Source organism: Coregonus clupeaformis, unplaced genomic scaffold (genome assembly GCF_020615455.1).
Source record: "Coregonus clupeaformis isolate EN_2021a unplaced genomic scaffold, ASM2061545v1 scaf0322, whole genome shotgun sequence".
In the NCBI taxonomy this organism is placed as follows: domain Eukaryota; kingdom Metazoa; phylum Chordata; class Actinopteri; order Salmoniformes; family Salmonidae; genus Coregonus; species Coregonus clupeaformis.
In genome coordinates, this window is record NW_025533777.1 from 136,168 (window position 1) to 152,468 (window position 16,301).

The 16,301-nt window shown below is 43.1% G+C and overlaps 2 protein-coding genes across 6 annotated transcripts; both read left to right on the forward strand.

Annotated features, from left to right (window-relative positions):
- The first annotated feature begins 29 nt into the window (after positions 1–29).
- LOC123484456 (protein DEK-like) lies at positions 30–6,017 on the forward strand. Of its 3 annotated transcripts, none has more exons than XM_045214825.1 (12): positions 30–121; positions 1,158–1,326; positions 1,555–1,653; positions 1,916–2,025; positions 2,153–2,247; positions 2,969–3,089; positions 3,311–3,601; positions 3,792–3,974; positions 4,217–4,328; positions 4,433–4,578; positions 4,673–4,741; positions 4,920–6,017. In XM_045214825.1, exons 2-12 carry the CDS (start codon positions 1,161–1,163, stop codon positions 4,929–4,931), a joined length of 1,404 nt encoding a protein of 467 aa, XP_045070760.1. In that variant the 5' UTR covers positions 30–121; positions 1,158–1,160; the 3' UTR covers positions 4,932–6,017. The 3 variants fall into 3 exon arrangements, with proteins under 3 accessions (XP_045070760.1, XP_045070761.1, XP_045070762.1); XM_045214826.1 differs by having other exon boundaries at positions 4,436–4,578; XM_045214827.1 differs by lacking the exons at positions 30–121; positions 1,158–1,326; positions 1,555–1,653 and having other exon boundaries at positions 1,930–2,020.
- Positions 6,018–6,516: 499 nt separating this feature from the next.
- LOC123484458 (succinate-semialdehyde dehydrogenase, mitochondrial-like) lies at positions 6,517–15,321 on the forward strand. Of its 3 annotated transcripts, none has more exons than XM_045214836.1 (11): positions 6,517–6,560; positions 7,597–7,839; positions 8,274–8,357; positions 8,464–8,634; positions 13,276–13,392; positions 13,501–13,644; positions 13,808–13,951; positions 14,107–14,265; positions 14,394–14,557; positions 14,654–14,712; positions 14,891–15,321. In XM_045214836.1, exons 2-11 carry the CDS (start codon positions 7,621–7,623, stop codon positions 15,100–15,102), a joined length of 1,473 nt encoding a protein of 490 aa, XP_045070771.1. In that variant the 5' UTR covers positions 6,517–6,560; positions 7,597–7,620; the 3' UTR covers positions 15,103–15,321. The 3 variants fall into 3 exon arrangements, with proteins under 3 accessions (XP_045070771.1, XP_045070770.1, XP_045070769.1); XM_045214835.1 differs by lacking the exon at positions 6,517–6,560 and adding an exon at positions 6,617–6,651; XM_045214834.1 differs by lacking the exon at positions 6,517–6,560 and adding an exon at positions 7,047–7,170.
- Positions 15,322–16,301: the final 980 nt, after the last annotated feature.

Consider the following 16,301-nt stretch of genomic DNA (forward strand, 5'->3'; position numbering starts at 1 on the left):
TAGTTTAGTCATCCATGATTGACTCATTTCTAACGTTGTGTGGTACGTCATCTAAATTATTGGCCAGTGACGCCCACACTGCAACAACCCCGCCATTTGGAACCTAATCCTTGAAAACAAGGTAAAGTATTGAATATATTGGCATACTGTAATAGCTAGCTATAGATTTCGAATGAGCCAGAATGGTCATATTAAGTGTCATTGTAATTTAAACAAATAATCCGCATTTAGATGCATTATGTAGCTAAAATAGAACTGCCTGACTGGCTGGCTCACTGTTACGCTGACAAGAAGACTGAGCTAACGGTAGCTAGCTAGCGAAGTCAGGCAGCATCAGCGGGAATTTATTTACTAACTTAGCTAACTATCCCGTTGATAGGTTTCTACCAAACAACATCATTGTCAATTCAACAGATTAGCAAATATCGAGATAGCTAGTTTTCAGTCTGTGTGGTGGTAAACTTTGAGAAATGGGTACTGTACGTAGTTGGCTGGTTAGCTAACGTTAGCTCTCTGTTGTGTTCAAAACAAACCTGCGCGCCAAATCATGTCTCCGGGCGCCACACTTTAAAAAGTTAAACTCCACAAGATTGAATGTACTGTTGTAGCTGGCTAGCTATGTATACTAATAATGACAACTATCTGGTGGTGGGTAAATTGTGATTGATTGTAATTTTAACTAGCTAGTGTCAAAGTCGCGTTAATTCAAATCTGGTATCAGGAACAAAAGAGGTCAACACGACTTCTAAGGTATACTAGTTATTTTAATTAATGCAAAAACCTTCAATGGTAAATATGATGCTTCACATCAATCACAGCCTTGCCAGGTGTCACAGCCTACATTAGCCCAGTCAAGAATGCATTCTTTCTAAGTTAGTCATCCCATCAATTTAGGAGAATAATAAATCCCCAATACTAGATAGCTAATTTCATTCGATTTTTCAAGGGGTTAGCAATCACAAACAGTCATAGAACAAAAACTAGCTAGCTAATAATGTTCTCAGACATGACAAGTCCGAGGGAAAGTTGTTGACTAGTTAAAGTTAGTTTAATGTTTTAGTCAATATTGTTCACATAAAAAGGAGGGACTATAGTTGGGTGCTTCTCCCGGGATATCTGGCTAAACTGATGGTGGAACTACTTTCTTCCCAAAACAGGGTATGTCAGCAGATGTTACAAAGTGCACTGACATGACTGAAACAATGGATGAAAAGATGGAGGTTTGTCCCCTGTTAGAGGAGGGAGAGAAAGAACCAAAGGTTGAAGACCTGGCCGACTCACCAGATAAGGCCCGAAAACCACGGAATGAAATGAGTAGAGACATAAGTATGATAAGTCAATGATGTTTATGAACTCGTTTTGCTCAATATAGGCCACATTATGTTCATTTATAGTTCAGGACAGGTATCTAGCTAGTTATCATCCCTCCTTTACCTTCCTCAGCTTTGCATGGGTCCAACTTGTTAGTTATTGCATGCGCAGAGACCTGGTTTGCTACAGTTGACGAAGCCAGCAGCACTGAATTCTATTTGACCTGTTCTGTTCTTCTTGCAGCTGTATCTCAAATAGTTGAAGGGAAGAGGGAGAAAAAGACGGTGCAAAGACTAGATTTCCAAGTTGCGAAACCTGCCAAGGTGCTGAAAGTTGAAAATGGTAAGATGGAGTATCCTCTGACATGTCTCTTTATCACCAAAGGCTATAGATGAGCACAGATAACTTTTCCAAAGTTTTGTTGACATGAGACAGAATGAAGCCTGTAAACAAGTTCTCATCAGTCTCGTAGTCTATGTATTGGGATGCAACTGTATCATCTATCAGCCCTGCTGGGATCTCATATCATGCTCCCACCACCACTTTGCCCTCTGTAGTCAGCTCAGCATTTAACAGTACAACCCTAATTTTCACTCCCTCTCAGGTGGCGGAGATAAATTGGGAGACATTGCGCGAGTGAACCACCACCTCGGAAAGCTGAAGGTTCCAGATCTGAAACCCCTTCATACAATTCTCTTTGATATGCCAGGTAAGGTAAGTGTATCTTACACTTTTTAAAAGGGAAAGAGTTCTGTCACAATGGACACCCCTGTGTGGGTAGAACAACTCTAGAGTTGCTGTTCTTAGTCGGTTGTGTCATTGTTGATGGTTCTCTCCTCAGATTGCCACAATGAGGAAAAACATGCGGCTGTTCAATGGCTTCCTGTTCGAGGTTGACAGTGATCCCTATATAAAGAAGAAGGAGAGGATGATGAAGTAAGAAGGAAAAAGGGTTGCTCAGTTAGGACTTGTGAAACAACAGTAGGAGTGTGTGTATATATATATTTTGTACCTTTATTTTTATCAGGGAGTCATACTGAGACCAAGGTCTCTTTTACAGATGAGCCATGAATTACATAAATTACAGAAAATACACACATCAAAATATAAATGCAAAATGCAAGCAGAAAGAAAAACACGGTCATAAAAAACAAACACATTAATCCGTAATAAGGTCCTCAATCAGCTTTCTGAATTGCCCTAGAGGCACCAACACATCCAATTTAAGAACATTTTGAAGATTGTTCCACTAATAAGGTGGAAAAGCTGATTTACCCAACTCAGTAGAGACCAAAGGAATTTCCAGAGTTAACCGTCCCTGAGACCGGGTCAGGTAACTTGTGTCTAAAGTTTAGGAATGATGTTGGGCAAAGTGGGACTTTTTGTAAAAGGGCTTTATAAATTTTAAACAGCAATGTATCAACCTATGTGACATCAGAGGGCCAACCAACTTTCTGGTAGAGAATGGAGTGATGAGTACTAAAATTGTCGCCTGTAATAAAGCGCAGTGCGCTATGATAAACTGCATCTAACAGGTTTAATGAAGTAACCTGTTTAAACATATGAAATATTGTGATTGTGGATCAAACATGCTCCATTATTATTGCACAATACACAAGCGAACTAATGACTAGTATTTATGTGTGCTGTGATTCAGGATAACATGCGTAAGATTGAGAACCATCTGCAAAGTGTTAGACCTGGAGAAGGGTGGAAACCAGTCAGTCCTCATCGACAGGATCATGACTTTCCTCATGAGTCCCAGAATATCAGGAAAAGTGAGTTACATGCCTTATTTTTTATTTTTTTAAATAAACTGTCCTTAACAGTAGTTTTCATGTGTGTGTGTGAGTGACTGGTCTTTGCTCTTTAGCTAGATACACATTTCTTGAGTTTGTTGTCTTGTCAAACAGAATACAAAACCAAACTGTCTGTTCACCAATGAGATCTTCAAAAAATGTATAGGCCCTACCTATAATTCTGTCCTTCCCACCTGCAGCCTGTGATCTCAAAGAGGAAGAAGAAGTCTAAGAAGAATATCTCAACCAAAGACTCTAAGAGCAAGACCAAGGCTAAGGCGAAGAGTACATCCAGCAGCCCCCGGAAGGCCAAAGCAGAGAGCAAGTCCAAAGCCATCGTCACTGATTCCAGCAGTGATGATGACGACGAGCAAGGAGTCACAGTAGAACAAGACGAGTCGGACGCTGAAAAGAAGAGCGGGAAATCGGGAAAGAGGGAAAAGGTGACGACCGATGAAGATACCGATGATTCTGATGACTACGACGAAGAGGTGAAGAGAACTGAAATGTTGTAATGTAAACTGATAGGTATTGTCCATTGGAAATTGATATTTTCCCTATTTGATCTTGCATGATACTAGTGCCACTATACACATATTGTAGAACTGTAGAAAGTGAACTGTCAGCCTGTTCTGTCACTCAAAGATTAACCATAGATGTCCCTTCTCTCCTACCAATCAGGAGTCCAAGTCAAATCCAGCAGCCAAGGGCAATAGAACACCTGCCAAGAAGCGTGCACAACCAGCAAAGAAGGCAGCTCCTGCCAAAAAGAAGACAAAAGAGGAAGACTCCGACCAGTCCGAGTCTGATTCAGACAAGGATGAAGAAGATGAGGAGAAAGACAGCGAGAGTGAAGTTGAGAAGGTGAGACTTCTGTCAATCTGTCTCAGATTCTGGATTTGCTAAACTCACAGCAAATCTTGTGAATACAAAAGTCAACCGTTCAGGTTTGTGTCCATATTTGAATGGTTTGTTGTATGTAATTATTATGTAATAGATCATGTCTATTATGTCTTCTGGATAGGGTTTTTACCCATTTGCCTTTTTATCTTGAACTAATGGTGAGCGATATAATGGAGTGAACTCATGGATTGATTTGTCCTCAGCCAAAAAAGAAACCAGCAGCTAAGAGGGCAGCACCGGCCAAGCCAGCAGCTAAGACCAAGAAAGCAGACAGCAGCAGTAACAAACAGAAAAAGACTGCCAACAAGGGCAATGGTAAGAATCTGTAGATTGACTTTTATAGCACGTTTCATACGTCATTGGCAACCTGTAGCCTAGTGCTTATTGTTATGTTTTTGTCTGCTTGTTTTCCTAAATAGCAGCACTCGACAGCTCGGACGACGATGAGCCGTTGAGCAAGATGATCAAGAAGCCTCCGACAGATGAGCAGCTGAAGGAGACTGTGAAGAGGCTGCTGAAAGACGCCAACCTGGAGGAGATGACCATGAAGAAGATCTGCCAGAAAGTATGTTTGCTCCTCAAACCTCTCTGATTTGATATCACAGTGATGGTTGGTTTACCTGTAAAAGTCTCTTAACACAACAACTTCTCTGTCCCAGGTGTACGACACATACCCAGAGCATGACCTGACCAGCAGAAAGGACTATGTCAAGCAGACGGTAAAAACGGTGAGTAACCTGTCCTCCCTTGGTGTTCTGGAATAGCAGCACTGTGCTTGCCTTAACGACTGTCAAAATATGTCATTACCCCCAAGAATGTGTTTGTGAATGCTTTTCAATTATGTTTTATCTGTTGGCATACTGTTGATTTCTTTGTATAACCATTTTTTGTTTTTCTTCTCTGCAGCTGATTTCCTAAAGAACATGAAAACGGTCCTTGTGACCAATAACTGTGTGAATGTTCCAATGCTGGAAAAGGATAATCAAAAGAATGTGCCTACCTTCTTATAACTGCTCAAACCCCCAGTTTTACTTCTGTATGTGTTTGTTTTTATTTGATTGAAAATGTTTTTATATGTTTCCGTATTGTCATTTCCAACTTGACTGCACAGTTCGCTTAGGTCATATTTAACATGCTACTTAAGGCTTATGCATTTGTCATTGCTTGTTAATAATCTGTGCTTTGTTAATACATTTAACTTTACAGTTTTTCTACTGATCCCAAGCAAAGGGTGTTAGGCTAAACGAACAGTGTTTAGAGATTCAAGGTTGGTCACTGTAAATTGAAATATGTCCTTAGGCAATGCATGAATTCACACATTGTTGATTTTAAATTGATTTCCTGAATTGACCAGTCAAAATGGAATAAGGCCCCTTACTATAGCTATCCACTGCCTTTCTTCTTTGTCTTTTGTGGAGGATTTCAAATGTAGTCTTTCCCTCTGTGGTGTTGATGCACATGAAACAGCCTCATAGCAACAAGGCAGTGGTATGTATGCTCGGGTGTATTCACTAGGAACCAAACAGGGAGGGGCCTACCGGAATTTGAAGATATAGAAACTCGTTTTACGTTTGGAGTAAACTGTTTGTTGCAAAACGTTTTGGACTAATGATTCCACCCCTGAATTCTTCCTGTTTTCCCTTCTCCCTAGGCATTTTGTGTAAAATCGTTTTGCATGCCAAGCTGTTCAATTGAGTTTTGAGAAGTATTTATTGTCACAGTCAAGTTTTCAAACATATTCCTTGATATCATTTATAAGACTTCATGTTTTTATATGTAAATGTGTACATACATTTGAGAATCATTCCCTTTTGATGAGATCCTGTTTTAGTCCTTATTTTGTCTCTGCGGTACAGGATGATTAGATTTATGTAGTTGTTACCTTGCTCAATGAAGAGTTGCATCTTTTTGGTCAATGTACCCTTGACAAAGTAACAGTGTCATTGAATGAAATTGTCTTACAATGTTCTGCATATAAATTAAATCAGAATTTTTTTGAACAAACACTTGTCTATCTAGTGTTTTGTTAAAGCAAAGACACTCATAACTAAGGCGGTAAACAGTTAGATAAGATATTGGCCCTGTTAAGTTGCATCAAAACCGTGATGTCATGTAAATTGTGACTGCCTGACTGATCTACAAATAATAGTGGTCAGTGCTATCTGGAATCCTTTGGACCTTCCTACACTAACCTTTATACATTTACATTTTAGTCATTTAGCAGACGCTCTTATCCAGAGCGACTTACAGTTAGTGCATACATTATTTTTTATACCCCCGTACCATTTTACATTTCAACTTCAATGGGGGTTAGGGATGTCCCAAGGATCCCCAGATAGCATGGACTAAATAATACGGGGCATGTTCAAGAGGATCAAAACAGTATTAAATGTGGGGTGGTTCGAGCCCTGAATTATGATTGGCTGACAGCCGTGATATGTAAGACCGTATGCCAGGGTTCTTCAATTCCGGTCCTGGAGGGCCGAAACACCTCTGTTTTTCATCCTCTCCTTCTAATCAGGGGCTAATTCAGACCTGGGACACCAGGTGAGTGCAATTAAAAACCAGGTATAAATAAAAAACAGAAGTGTTTCGGCCCTCCGGGACCGGAATTGTAGAACCCTGCCGTATGCCATGGGTATGACCATTTATTTTTACGGCTCTAATTACGTTAACCAGTTTATAATAGCAATAAGGCATCTCAACGGTTTGTGAAATATGGCCAATATACCACGGCTAATGGCTGTATCCAGGCATGTTGCAATAAGAACAGCCCTTAGACATGGTATAGTGGCCATATACCACACCCCCGGGGCCATTGCTTAAATGTATCATGGGTAAATTGTGACAGACTGATCTACAAATAATTAGTAATTATTTATGATGCAAGGTGATTTATAGATCATTAGTCGGCAGTCTGCTGCAATGTCGAACAAGCCCATTGAGTAGTTGATGCAATGTGATTTGTAGATTGACTAATCTCGCGTCCTTTATAAAGTCGGTTTGAGACTATAAAGACTGAGCTAATGATGCAATGTTGACATCCCTACAGTTAGCCTACATTTCAGGGAAGCTGGTTATAGTTTGCGGGCTAAGATATCCAAGTTTGTGGATTGGCCAGATAACCACATCAATGGCAATGGGAAAGACAGACGATGTAACGTTGTAACAAGCTATTTATCTATACATTAGTTTATTTCATAACTATAACTAGCCTAATATCTTATACTGTCTTTGCTTGTTGCATTTGCAGTGAATACATGTAGCTACACATTTTGCAGCGTTTGATAATGACATTTGTGTTACAATGTATCTATTTTGAGCGAAGGAACACACGAATTATGGTTTAGTCAGTAATGTATTGTGTGTGCATGATCACGTGTTTAACGCGACCGCCTTCAAGACTGGTTCAAACTCGTATCTATCCACCGACGACAACCTTATTAAAATTCACCACTGTCACTGCACCAGTTTTGCGTTGACAGAGCGAAACGGAATTCCACTTGAAACCTCTTGTGGACAAAGTTATTCTTGTGCTATGTGTAGTTTCTGTCTCCTAAGAAGTCGGTGTCTCCTCCGCCAGGTTTTGCCAGGCCTACCGTCTGTCATGCATCGGCAATACAGCCTCGACATTTCCGCTCAGCTTCTCCGAACGCAGGGCTATGTGAACGGGCAGTGGATCAATGCTCCCTCTACCTTCCCAGTGCTGGACCCAGCGACGGGGGAAGAGATTGCAAAAGTCGCAGACTGCGGTCCAGCAGAAGCTAAACTAGCTGTCGACGCAGCCTACAAGGCATTCTACTCCTGGAAGCAACACACAGCGAAGGTATGCCTCCACTTTAATTATGCTGCCAGTCAGTTGACAATTCACAATTCTGTGAATAACATCTTTATATTTTTTTCCTTCATCAGTACCACCTTCCCTTGTGCTTTGCCCACATTTCCTAGTTGCATGAGATCAACAGTGTGACAGCTGCTTTCCCTAAATATTGTGACTGGCATGACTGTTAGGCAGAATATAATAACCTAATAGAGACAGTCAAAGTGCACAATTGCATATCTATTACAATCATCATAGCCTATACCCCAGGGTTCATTGTTTTGGGGCCTGTACTGTAGTGTACGCTCTATAATGGCCTGGCCAAAGAACTGCTTGGCCTGCAAAGTAGCCACTAGTAAGACCAGACTGGGACCTCCAGATTCTTATGGATCTTGCAACTTACTGATTCCATTATCTGATTATGTTGTTTTCTTCCTTAGGAAAGAAGTGTCCTTCTACGGAAATGGTACGATCTGTTGACGTTGAACAAGGAGGACCTTGCTAAGCTGATCACCTTTGAGTGTGTGAGTATTGTCTTGCTGGTTGCAACAGGGGTGCTGCCCTGTCCTTGTAATGATTTGTATTTCGTTCTGAGTTGTAAACCACTAGTGTGTGTTCTACACCTCTTAGGGCAAGCCCATGAAGGAGTCCCTGGGGGAGATTGCTTACGCTGCTGGCTTCCTGGAGTGGTTCTCTGAGGAGGCGCGCCGTGTCTACGGTGATGTTGTGCCCTCGGCTGCCAAGGACCGTAAGATCCTTCTGCTCAAACAGCCTGTGGGAGTAGCCTCCATCATCACTCCGGTGAGCTGTAACGCTTCATACACTGCTCAAAAAAATAAAGGGAACACTTAGACAACACAATGTAACTCCAAGTCAATCACACTTCTGTGAAATCAAACTGTCCACTTAGGAAGCAACACTGATTGACAATAAATGTCACATGCTGTTGTGCAAATGGAATAGACAACAGGTGGAAATTATAGGCAATTAGCAAGACACCCCCAATAAAGGACTGGTTTTGCAGGTGGTGACCACAGACCACTTCTCAGTTCCTATGCTTCCTGGCTGATGTTTTGGTCACTTTTGAATGCTGGCGGTGCTTTCACTCTAGTGGTAGCATGAGACGGAGTCTACAACCCATACAAGTGGCTCAGGTAGTGCAGCTCATCCAGGATGGCACATCAATGCGAGCTGTGGCAAGAAGGTTTGCTGTGTCTGTCAGCGTAGTGTCCAGAGCATGGAGGCGCTACCAGGAGACAGGCCAGTACATCAGGAGACGTGGAGGAGGCCGTAGGAGGGCAACAACCCAGCAGCAGGACTGCTACCTCCGCCTTTGTGCAAGGAGGAGCAGGAGGAGCACTGCCAGAGCCCTGCAAAATGACCTCCAGCAGGCCACAAATGTGCATGTGTCTGCTCAAACGGTCAGAAACAGACTCCATGAGGGTGGTATGAGGGCCCGATGTCCACAGGTGGGGGTTGTGCTTACAGCCCAACACCGTGCAGGATGTTTGGCATTTGCCAGAGAACACCAAGATTGGCAAATTCGCCACTGGCGCCCTGTGCTCTTCACAGATTAAAGCAGGTTCACACTGAGCACATGTGACAGTCTGGAGACGCCGTGGAGAACGTTCTGCTGTCTGCAACATTCTCCAGCATGACCAGTTTGGCGGTGGGTCAGTCATGGTGTGGGGTGGCATTTCTTTGGGGGGCCGCACAGCCCTCCATGTGCTCGTCAGAGGTAGCCTGACTGCCATTAGGTACCGAGATGAGATCCTCAGACCCCTTGTGAGACCATATGCTGGTGCGGTTGGCCCTGGGTTCCTCCTAATGCAAGACAATGCTAGACCTCATGTGGCTGGAGTGTGTCAGCAGTTCCTGCAAGAGGAAGGCATTGATGCTATGGACTGGCCCGCCCGTTCCCCAGACCTGAATCCAATTGAGCAAATCTGGGACATCATGTCTCGCTCCATCCACCAACGCCATGTTGCACCACAGACTGTCCAGGAGTTGGCGGATGCTTTAGTCCAGGTCTGGGAGGAGATCCCTCAGGAGACCATCCGCCACCTCATCAGGAGCATGCCCAGGCGTTGTAGGGAGGTCATACAGGCACGTGGAGGCCACACACACTACTGAGCCTCATTTTGACTTGTTTTAAGGACATTACATCAAAGTTGGATCAGCCTGTAGTGTGGTTTTCCACTTTAATTTTGAGGGTGACTCCAAATCCAGACCTCCATGGGTTGAATAATTTGATTTCCATTGATAATTTTTGTGTGATTTTGTTGTCAGCACATTCAACTATGTAAAGAAAAAAGTACTTAATAAGATTATTTCATTCATTCAGATCTAGGATGTGTTATTTTAGTGTTCCCTTTATTTTTTTGAGCAGTGTACATCTACTACAGTTGAAGTCGGAAGTTTACATACACTTCGGTTGGAGTTGACTGTGCCTTTAAACAGCTTGGATAATTCCAGAAAATGATGTCATGGCTTTAGAAGCTTGTGATAGGCTAATTGACGTCATTTGAGTCAATTGGAGGTGTACCTGTGGATGTATTTCAAGGCCTACCTTCAAACTCAGTGTCTCTTTGCTTGACATCATGGGAAAATCAAAAGAAATCAGCCAAGACCTCAGAAATAGAATTGTAGACCTCCACAAGTCTGGTTCATCCTTGAGAGCAATTTCCAAACGCCTGAAGGTACCACGTTCATCTGTACAAACAATAGTACGCAAGTATAAACACCAATAGTACGCAAGTATAAACACCATGTCATACCGCTCAGGAAGGAGACTCGTTCTGTCTCCTAGAGATGAATGAACTTTGGTACGAAAAGTGCAAATCAATCCCAGAACAACAGCAAAGGACATTGTGAAGATGCTGGAGGAAACCGGTACAAAAGTATCTATATCCACAGTAAAATGAGTCCTATATCGGCATAACCTGAAAGGCCGCTCAGCAAGGAAGAAAAAAAAAAAAAAGCCAGACTACGGTTTGCAACTGCACATGGGGACAAAGATCGTACTTTTTGGAGAAATGTACTCTGGTCTGATGAAACAAAAATATAACTGTTTGGCCATAATGACCATCGTTATGTTTGGAGGAAAAAGGGGAACGCTTGCAAGCCGACGAACACCATCCCAACCCTGAAGCACGGGGGTGGCAGCATCATGCTGTGGGGGTGCTTTACTACAGGAGGGACTGGTGCACTTCACAAAATAGATGGCATCATGAGGAAGGAAAATTATGTGGATATATTGAAGCAACATCTCAAGAGATCAGTCAGGAAGTTAAAGCTTGGTCGCAAATGGGTCTTCCAAATGGACTATTTTTATTTATTTTATTTAACCAGGTAAGCCAGTTGAGAACAAGTTCTCATTTACAACTGCGACCTGGCCAAGATAAAGCAAAGCAGTGCGATTAAAAACAACAACAGAGTTACATATGGGGTAAAAAAACATAAAGTAAAAAAATACAACAGAAAATATATATACAGTGTGTGCAAATGTAGCAATTTATGGAGGTAAGTCAATAAATAGGCTATAGTGCAAAATAATTACAATTAGTATTAACACTGGAATGCAAGAGATTATGTGCAAATAGAGATACTGGGGTGCAAAAGAGCAAAATAAATAACAATATAGGGATGAGGTAGTTGGGTGGGCTAATTTCAGATGGGCTGTGTACAGGTGCAGTGATCGGTAAGGTGCTCTGACAACTGATGCTTAAAGTTAGTGAGGGAGATAAGAGTCTCCAGCTTCAGAGATTTTTGCAATTTGTTCCAGTCATTGGCAGCAGAGAACTGGAAGGAATGGCGGCCAAAGGAGGTGTTGGCTTTGGGGATGACCAGTGAGATATACTTGCTGGAGCGCAGACTACGGGTGGGTGCTGCTATGGTGACCAATGAGCTAAGATAAGGCAGGGATTTGCCTAGCAGTGATTTATAGATGGCCTGGAGCCAGTGGGTTTGACGACGAACATGTAGTGAGGACCAGCCAACAAGAGCGTACAGGTCACAGTGGTGGGTAGTGTATGGGGCTTTGGAGACAACGGATGGCACTGTGATAGACTACATCCAATTTGCTGAGTAGAGTGTTGGAGGCTATTTTGTAAATGACATCGCCGAAGTCAAGGATCGGTAGGATAGTCAGTTTTACGAGGGCATGTTTGGCAGCATGAGTGAAGGAGGCTTTGTTGCAAAATAGGAAGCCGATTCTAGATTTAATTTTGGATTGGAGATTCTTAATGCGAGTCTGGAAGGAGAGTTTACAGTCTAACCAGACACCTAGGTATTTGTAGTTGTCCACATACTCTAGGTCAGACCTGTCGAGAGTAGTGATTCTAGTCGGGTGGGCGGGTGCCAGCAGCGTTCGATTGAAGAGCATGCATTTAGTTTTACTAGTGTTTAAGAGCAGTTGGAGGCTACTGAAGGAGTGTTGTAGCTCGTTGAAGCTCGTTTGGAGGTTTGTTAACAGTGTCCAATGAAGGGCCAGATGTATACAAGATGGTGTCGTAGAGGTGGATCTGAGAGTCACCAGCAGCAAGAGCGACATCATTGATATACACGGAGAAAAGAGTCGGCCCAAGAATTGAACCCTGTGGCACCCCCATGGAGACTGCCATAGGTCCAGACAACAGGCCCTCCGATTTGACACATTGAACTCTATCTGAGAAGTAGTTGGTGAACCAGGCGATGCAGTCATTTGAGAAACCAAGGCTATTTAGTCTGCCAATAAGAATGCGGTGGTTGACAGAGTCGAAAGCCTTGGCCAGGTCGATGAAGACGGCTGCACAGTACTGTCTATTATCGATCGCGGTTATATGACAATGACCCCAAGCATACTTCCAAAGTTGTGGCAAAATGGCTTAAGGACAACAAAGTCAAGGTATTGGAGTGGCCATCACAAAGCCCTGACCTCAATCCTATAGAAAATTTGTGGGCAGAACTGAAAAAGCGTGTGCGAGCAAGGAGGCCTACAAACCTGACTCAGTTACACCAGCTCTGTCAGGAGAAATGGGCCAAAATTCACCCAACCTATTGTGGGAAGCTTGTGGAAGGCTACCTGAAACGTTTGACCCAAGTTAAACAATTGAAAAGCAATGCTACCAAATACTAATTGAGTGTATGTAAACTTCTGACCCACTGGGAATGTGATGAAAGAAGTAAAAGCTGAAATAAATAATTCTCTCTACTATTATTCTGAAACTTCACATTCTTAAAATAAAGTGGTGATCCTAACTGACCTAAGACAGGATTAAATGTCAGGAATTGTGAAAAACTGAGTTTAAATGTATTTGACTAAGGTGTATGTGAACTTCCGACTTCAACTGTATATGTCAGGAATGTCCAACTTTGGTCCTGGAGAGCTACCTCCGTAATGCTTGTCACTTCCTGCGTAACAGCTAGCCTATTCTCCTCCTCCTCCCACACACACACACACAGTGGAACTTCCCCAGTGCTATGATCACCAGGAAAGTGGGTGCTGCCCTGGCCGCGGGCTGCACCGTCGTGGTGAAACCTGCCGAGGATACACCCCTCTCTGCCCTGGCGCTTGCTGAGGTCAGTGCTTCCTTTCCCACAACAACACTCACGGTGTACTGTAGCTGGGTCCCCAATAGTGAGACACTTCATTTGTCTAATTCATATGTTTACTTTGTGTGTGTGAAGCTGGCGAGTCAGGCCGGGATCCCTGCTGGGGTGTTTAACGTGGTGCCCTGCTCCAGAGAGAAGACCCCCTCTGTTGGGACGGTCCTCTGCACAGACCCCCTGGTGGGGAAGGTCTCCTTCACTGGATCTACTGCCACTGGCAAGGTATGGACACTGATCTAGAAGGGCTTCAGAGTTAGCTTAATCAATCCTGAAAATGCCATATAAATTACAATATAAACTTCATGTTAGTCTCAAATCTTGTAGGTGGATCATTTTTCCATGGAAAGGCCTGTGATATTCCTGATAACTCCTTCCTCGTCCTCAGATTCTCTTAAAGCACGCCGCCGACACTGTCAAGAGGGTTTCAATGGAGCTGGGTGGCCATGCCCCCTTCATTGTGTTTGACAGTGCAGATGTGGACAAGGCTGTGGCGGGAGCCATGAACTCCAAGTTCAGGAACTCAGGACAGGTACTAGAATAGGAGATATCTCAAAACAAATCATTTTGTGTCTACTGTACTGGTGAAACTGTGAAATGCACCATATCGAAATGTTGCATGTCATTCTAAAACTTAAGTCATGGCCTAACCTCCATGTCCCTCAATGTGCACTTTGATCCCTGTAGACATGTGTCTGCTCCAACCGCTTCCTGGTCCAGAGTAGGATCCACGATCGCTTCATAGAGAAGTTGGGGAAAGCCATGGACACAGAGCTCCGTCTGGGCCACGGCTCTGACCCAAACACCACCCAGGGACCCCTCATCAATGTCCGTGCCTCTGAGAAGGTAACCTGGTTCCTTCTGTCAAGAGGGTGTTTGTATTATAACTATACTATAACTGTATTATTTGCGTTAAAATGTTGTTTATATTCTGATATCTTACATAATTTTATGATATCCTATGTCTCTCCCAGGTGGAGCACCAGGTAAAGGATGCAGTATCGCGGGGGGCCAAGGTGCTAAGGGGGGGGAAGCGTCTGGATGGCTCGTTCCATCAGCCCACTCTGCTGGCTGATGTCACCACAGACATGCTGTGTACCAGAGAGGAAACCTTCGGTCCTCTCCTGCCCGTCATTAGGTCAGTGGAGCTAGGAGAGATCAGACAACTGAAGCGTGGATGGATGCTAAAATGGAAGCTAACTCAAGTTATTTTTTGTCTTTTTCCTTTTGACAGGTTTAACACTGAGGATGAAGCACTTGCCATTGCCAATGCATCTCATGTGGGTTTAGCAGGTGAGCTAAACATTATTGTATGCACCTTGCTGGCATGTCTGAAAACCCCTCAAAACTATAATAAGAATAATTATTTGACAGAGACATTCTGATTACTCTATTTCATGTCAATAGAAAGTCTATCTCAATCTGAGTTGATGAGTTTCATTCAACTACACTCTGCTCCACCCCCTCCCAGGGTACTTCTTCTCCCAGGACGTCAGTCAGATCTGGCGGGTGGCAGAGAATCTGGAGGTAGGCATGGTGGGGGTGAACGAAGGTCTCCTCTCCACCCCAGAGGCCTCCTTCGGCGGTGTCAAACAGTCGGGCCTGGGCCGTGAGGGCTCCAAGTACGGCATTGAGGAGTACCTGGACGTCAAGTACATGTGCTTTGGGGGGCTAACCCCCTGAGGGACCACTACAACCCCCCCCAAGTAGGAAGCAGTGATTTGGGGAAAAAAGGAGGATTCTTAGAGGCTCTAGTAACAGTTACTTACTCATATTTCACATTTTTAAAAACAACAATGGATGACAGTCATCAAATATGATTCCTTCACAAATTGTGATTCTGATCCTCTGCATATTTTGTCATTGAGAGACTTGAGAGCATTCATCGCTCAGATACAGGGACATAAATAATAACAAACATATGTTAATGCAGTACAAATTAACTTGGAGTGCTGCAGGCTGGTATGGAGTATAGGGAAAACCTTTCATAATATTGAAAATGCCATTGATGGTTGCAGTATTATCCCTAATGCAATGGTTCATAGATATGTGAAGCTGCTGAGAAATCCTTGTCCCCAGTTCCATGCTCTACATGGTTTCCTCTCCTCATCCTCTCTATCCACTGGTCTATAAGAACTGGTGAAGGGAAAGCAATATGGTGACAACCCAAACCAGTTCTCCAGGTCAGTTAAAAGGCCCAGTGCAGTCAAAAACATGATCTTCCTGTGTTTCTATATATATTTTCACACTTGAGGTTGGAATAATATTGTGAAAATGATGATAAAGCCCTTTTATTTTAAGAGGTGTTTGAAAATTTCAGGCTGTTTTGGTGAGATGGAGTTTTGGCCTGCCTGGTGACATCACCAGGTGGTAACTTGGTTAATAATAATAATATGCCATTTAGCAGACGCTTTTATCCAAAGCGACTTACAGTCATGTGTGCATACATTTTTTTGTATGGGTGGTCCCGGGGATCGAACCCACTACCCTGGCGTTACAAGCGCCGTGCTCTACCAGCTGAGCTACAGAGGACCACAATAGACCAATAAGAAAGAGTTACAAACCTCTCTGCCAATAACCTCTCATTTTCGGTTTTCCCTTCCTCAATCAGACCACTCCCAGCCAGTCTTAGCAAAATTCTTGCTTGAGAAATTAAGAAGCTATTTTTTTTTCTTTGTTTTCAATTAAAATGGTCAAAATCACAGTAAGGTACTTAATTGTTACCCAGAAATTATTTGATATTGAGATAAAAACAACTGAAATTGAACTTTTTAGGGGTAGGAAGGAAGCCCCTTACAAAAGAGGATAGGAAGCCAAAAGAGTATTTGGACATAACCCCATGCACTTCTCCAACCTGTGGGATCCCATGACTATCTTGACCT

Coding starts and splice junctions, on each gene's coding strand:
- LOC123484456 (XM_045214825.1), top strand. CDS start 1,161: ATGTCAGCAGATGTTACAAAGTGCACTGACATGACTGAAACAATGGAT. Junction 2,248..2,968: donor AAGAAGGAGAGGATGATGAA/GTAAGAAGGAAA, acceptor GCTGTGATTCAG/GATAACATGCGTAAGATTGA. Junction 4,329..4,432: donor GACTGCCAACAAGGGCAATG/GTAAGAATCTGT, acceptor TTTCCTAAATAG/CAGCACTCGACAGCTCGGAC.
- LOC123484458 (XM_045214834.1), top strand. CDS start 7,048: ATGTTGACATCCCTACAGTTAGCCTACATTTCAGGGAAGCTGGTTATA. Junction 13,952..14,106: donor AGTTCAGGAACTCAGGACAG/GTACTAGAATAG, acceptor TGATCCCTGTAG/ACATGTGTCTGCTCCAACCG. Junction 14,713..14,890: donor ATCTCATGTGGGTTTAGCAG/GTGAGCTAAACA, acceptor ACCCCCTCCCAG/GGTACTTCTTCTCCCAGGAC.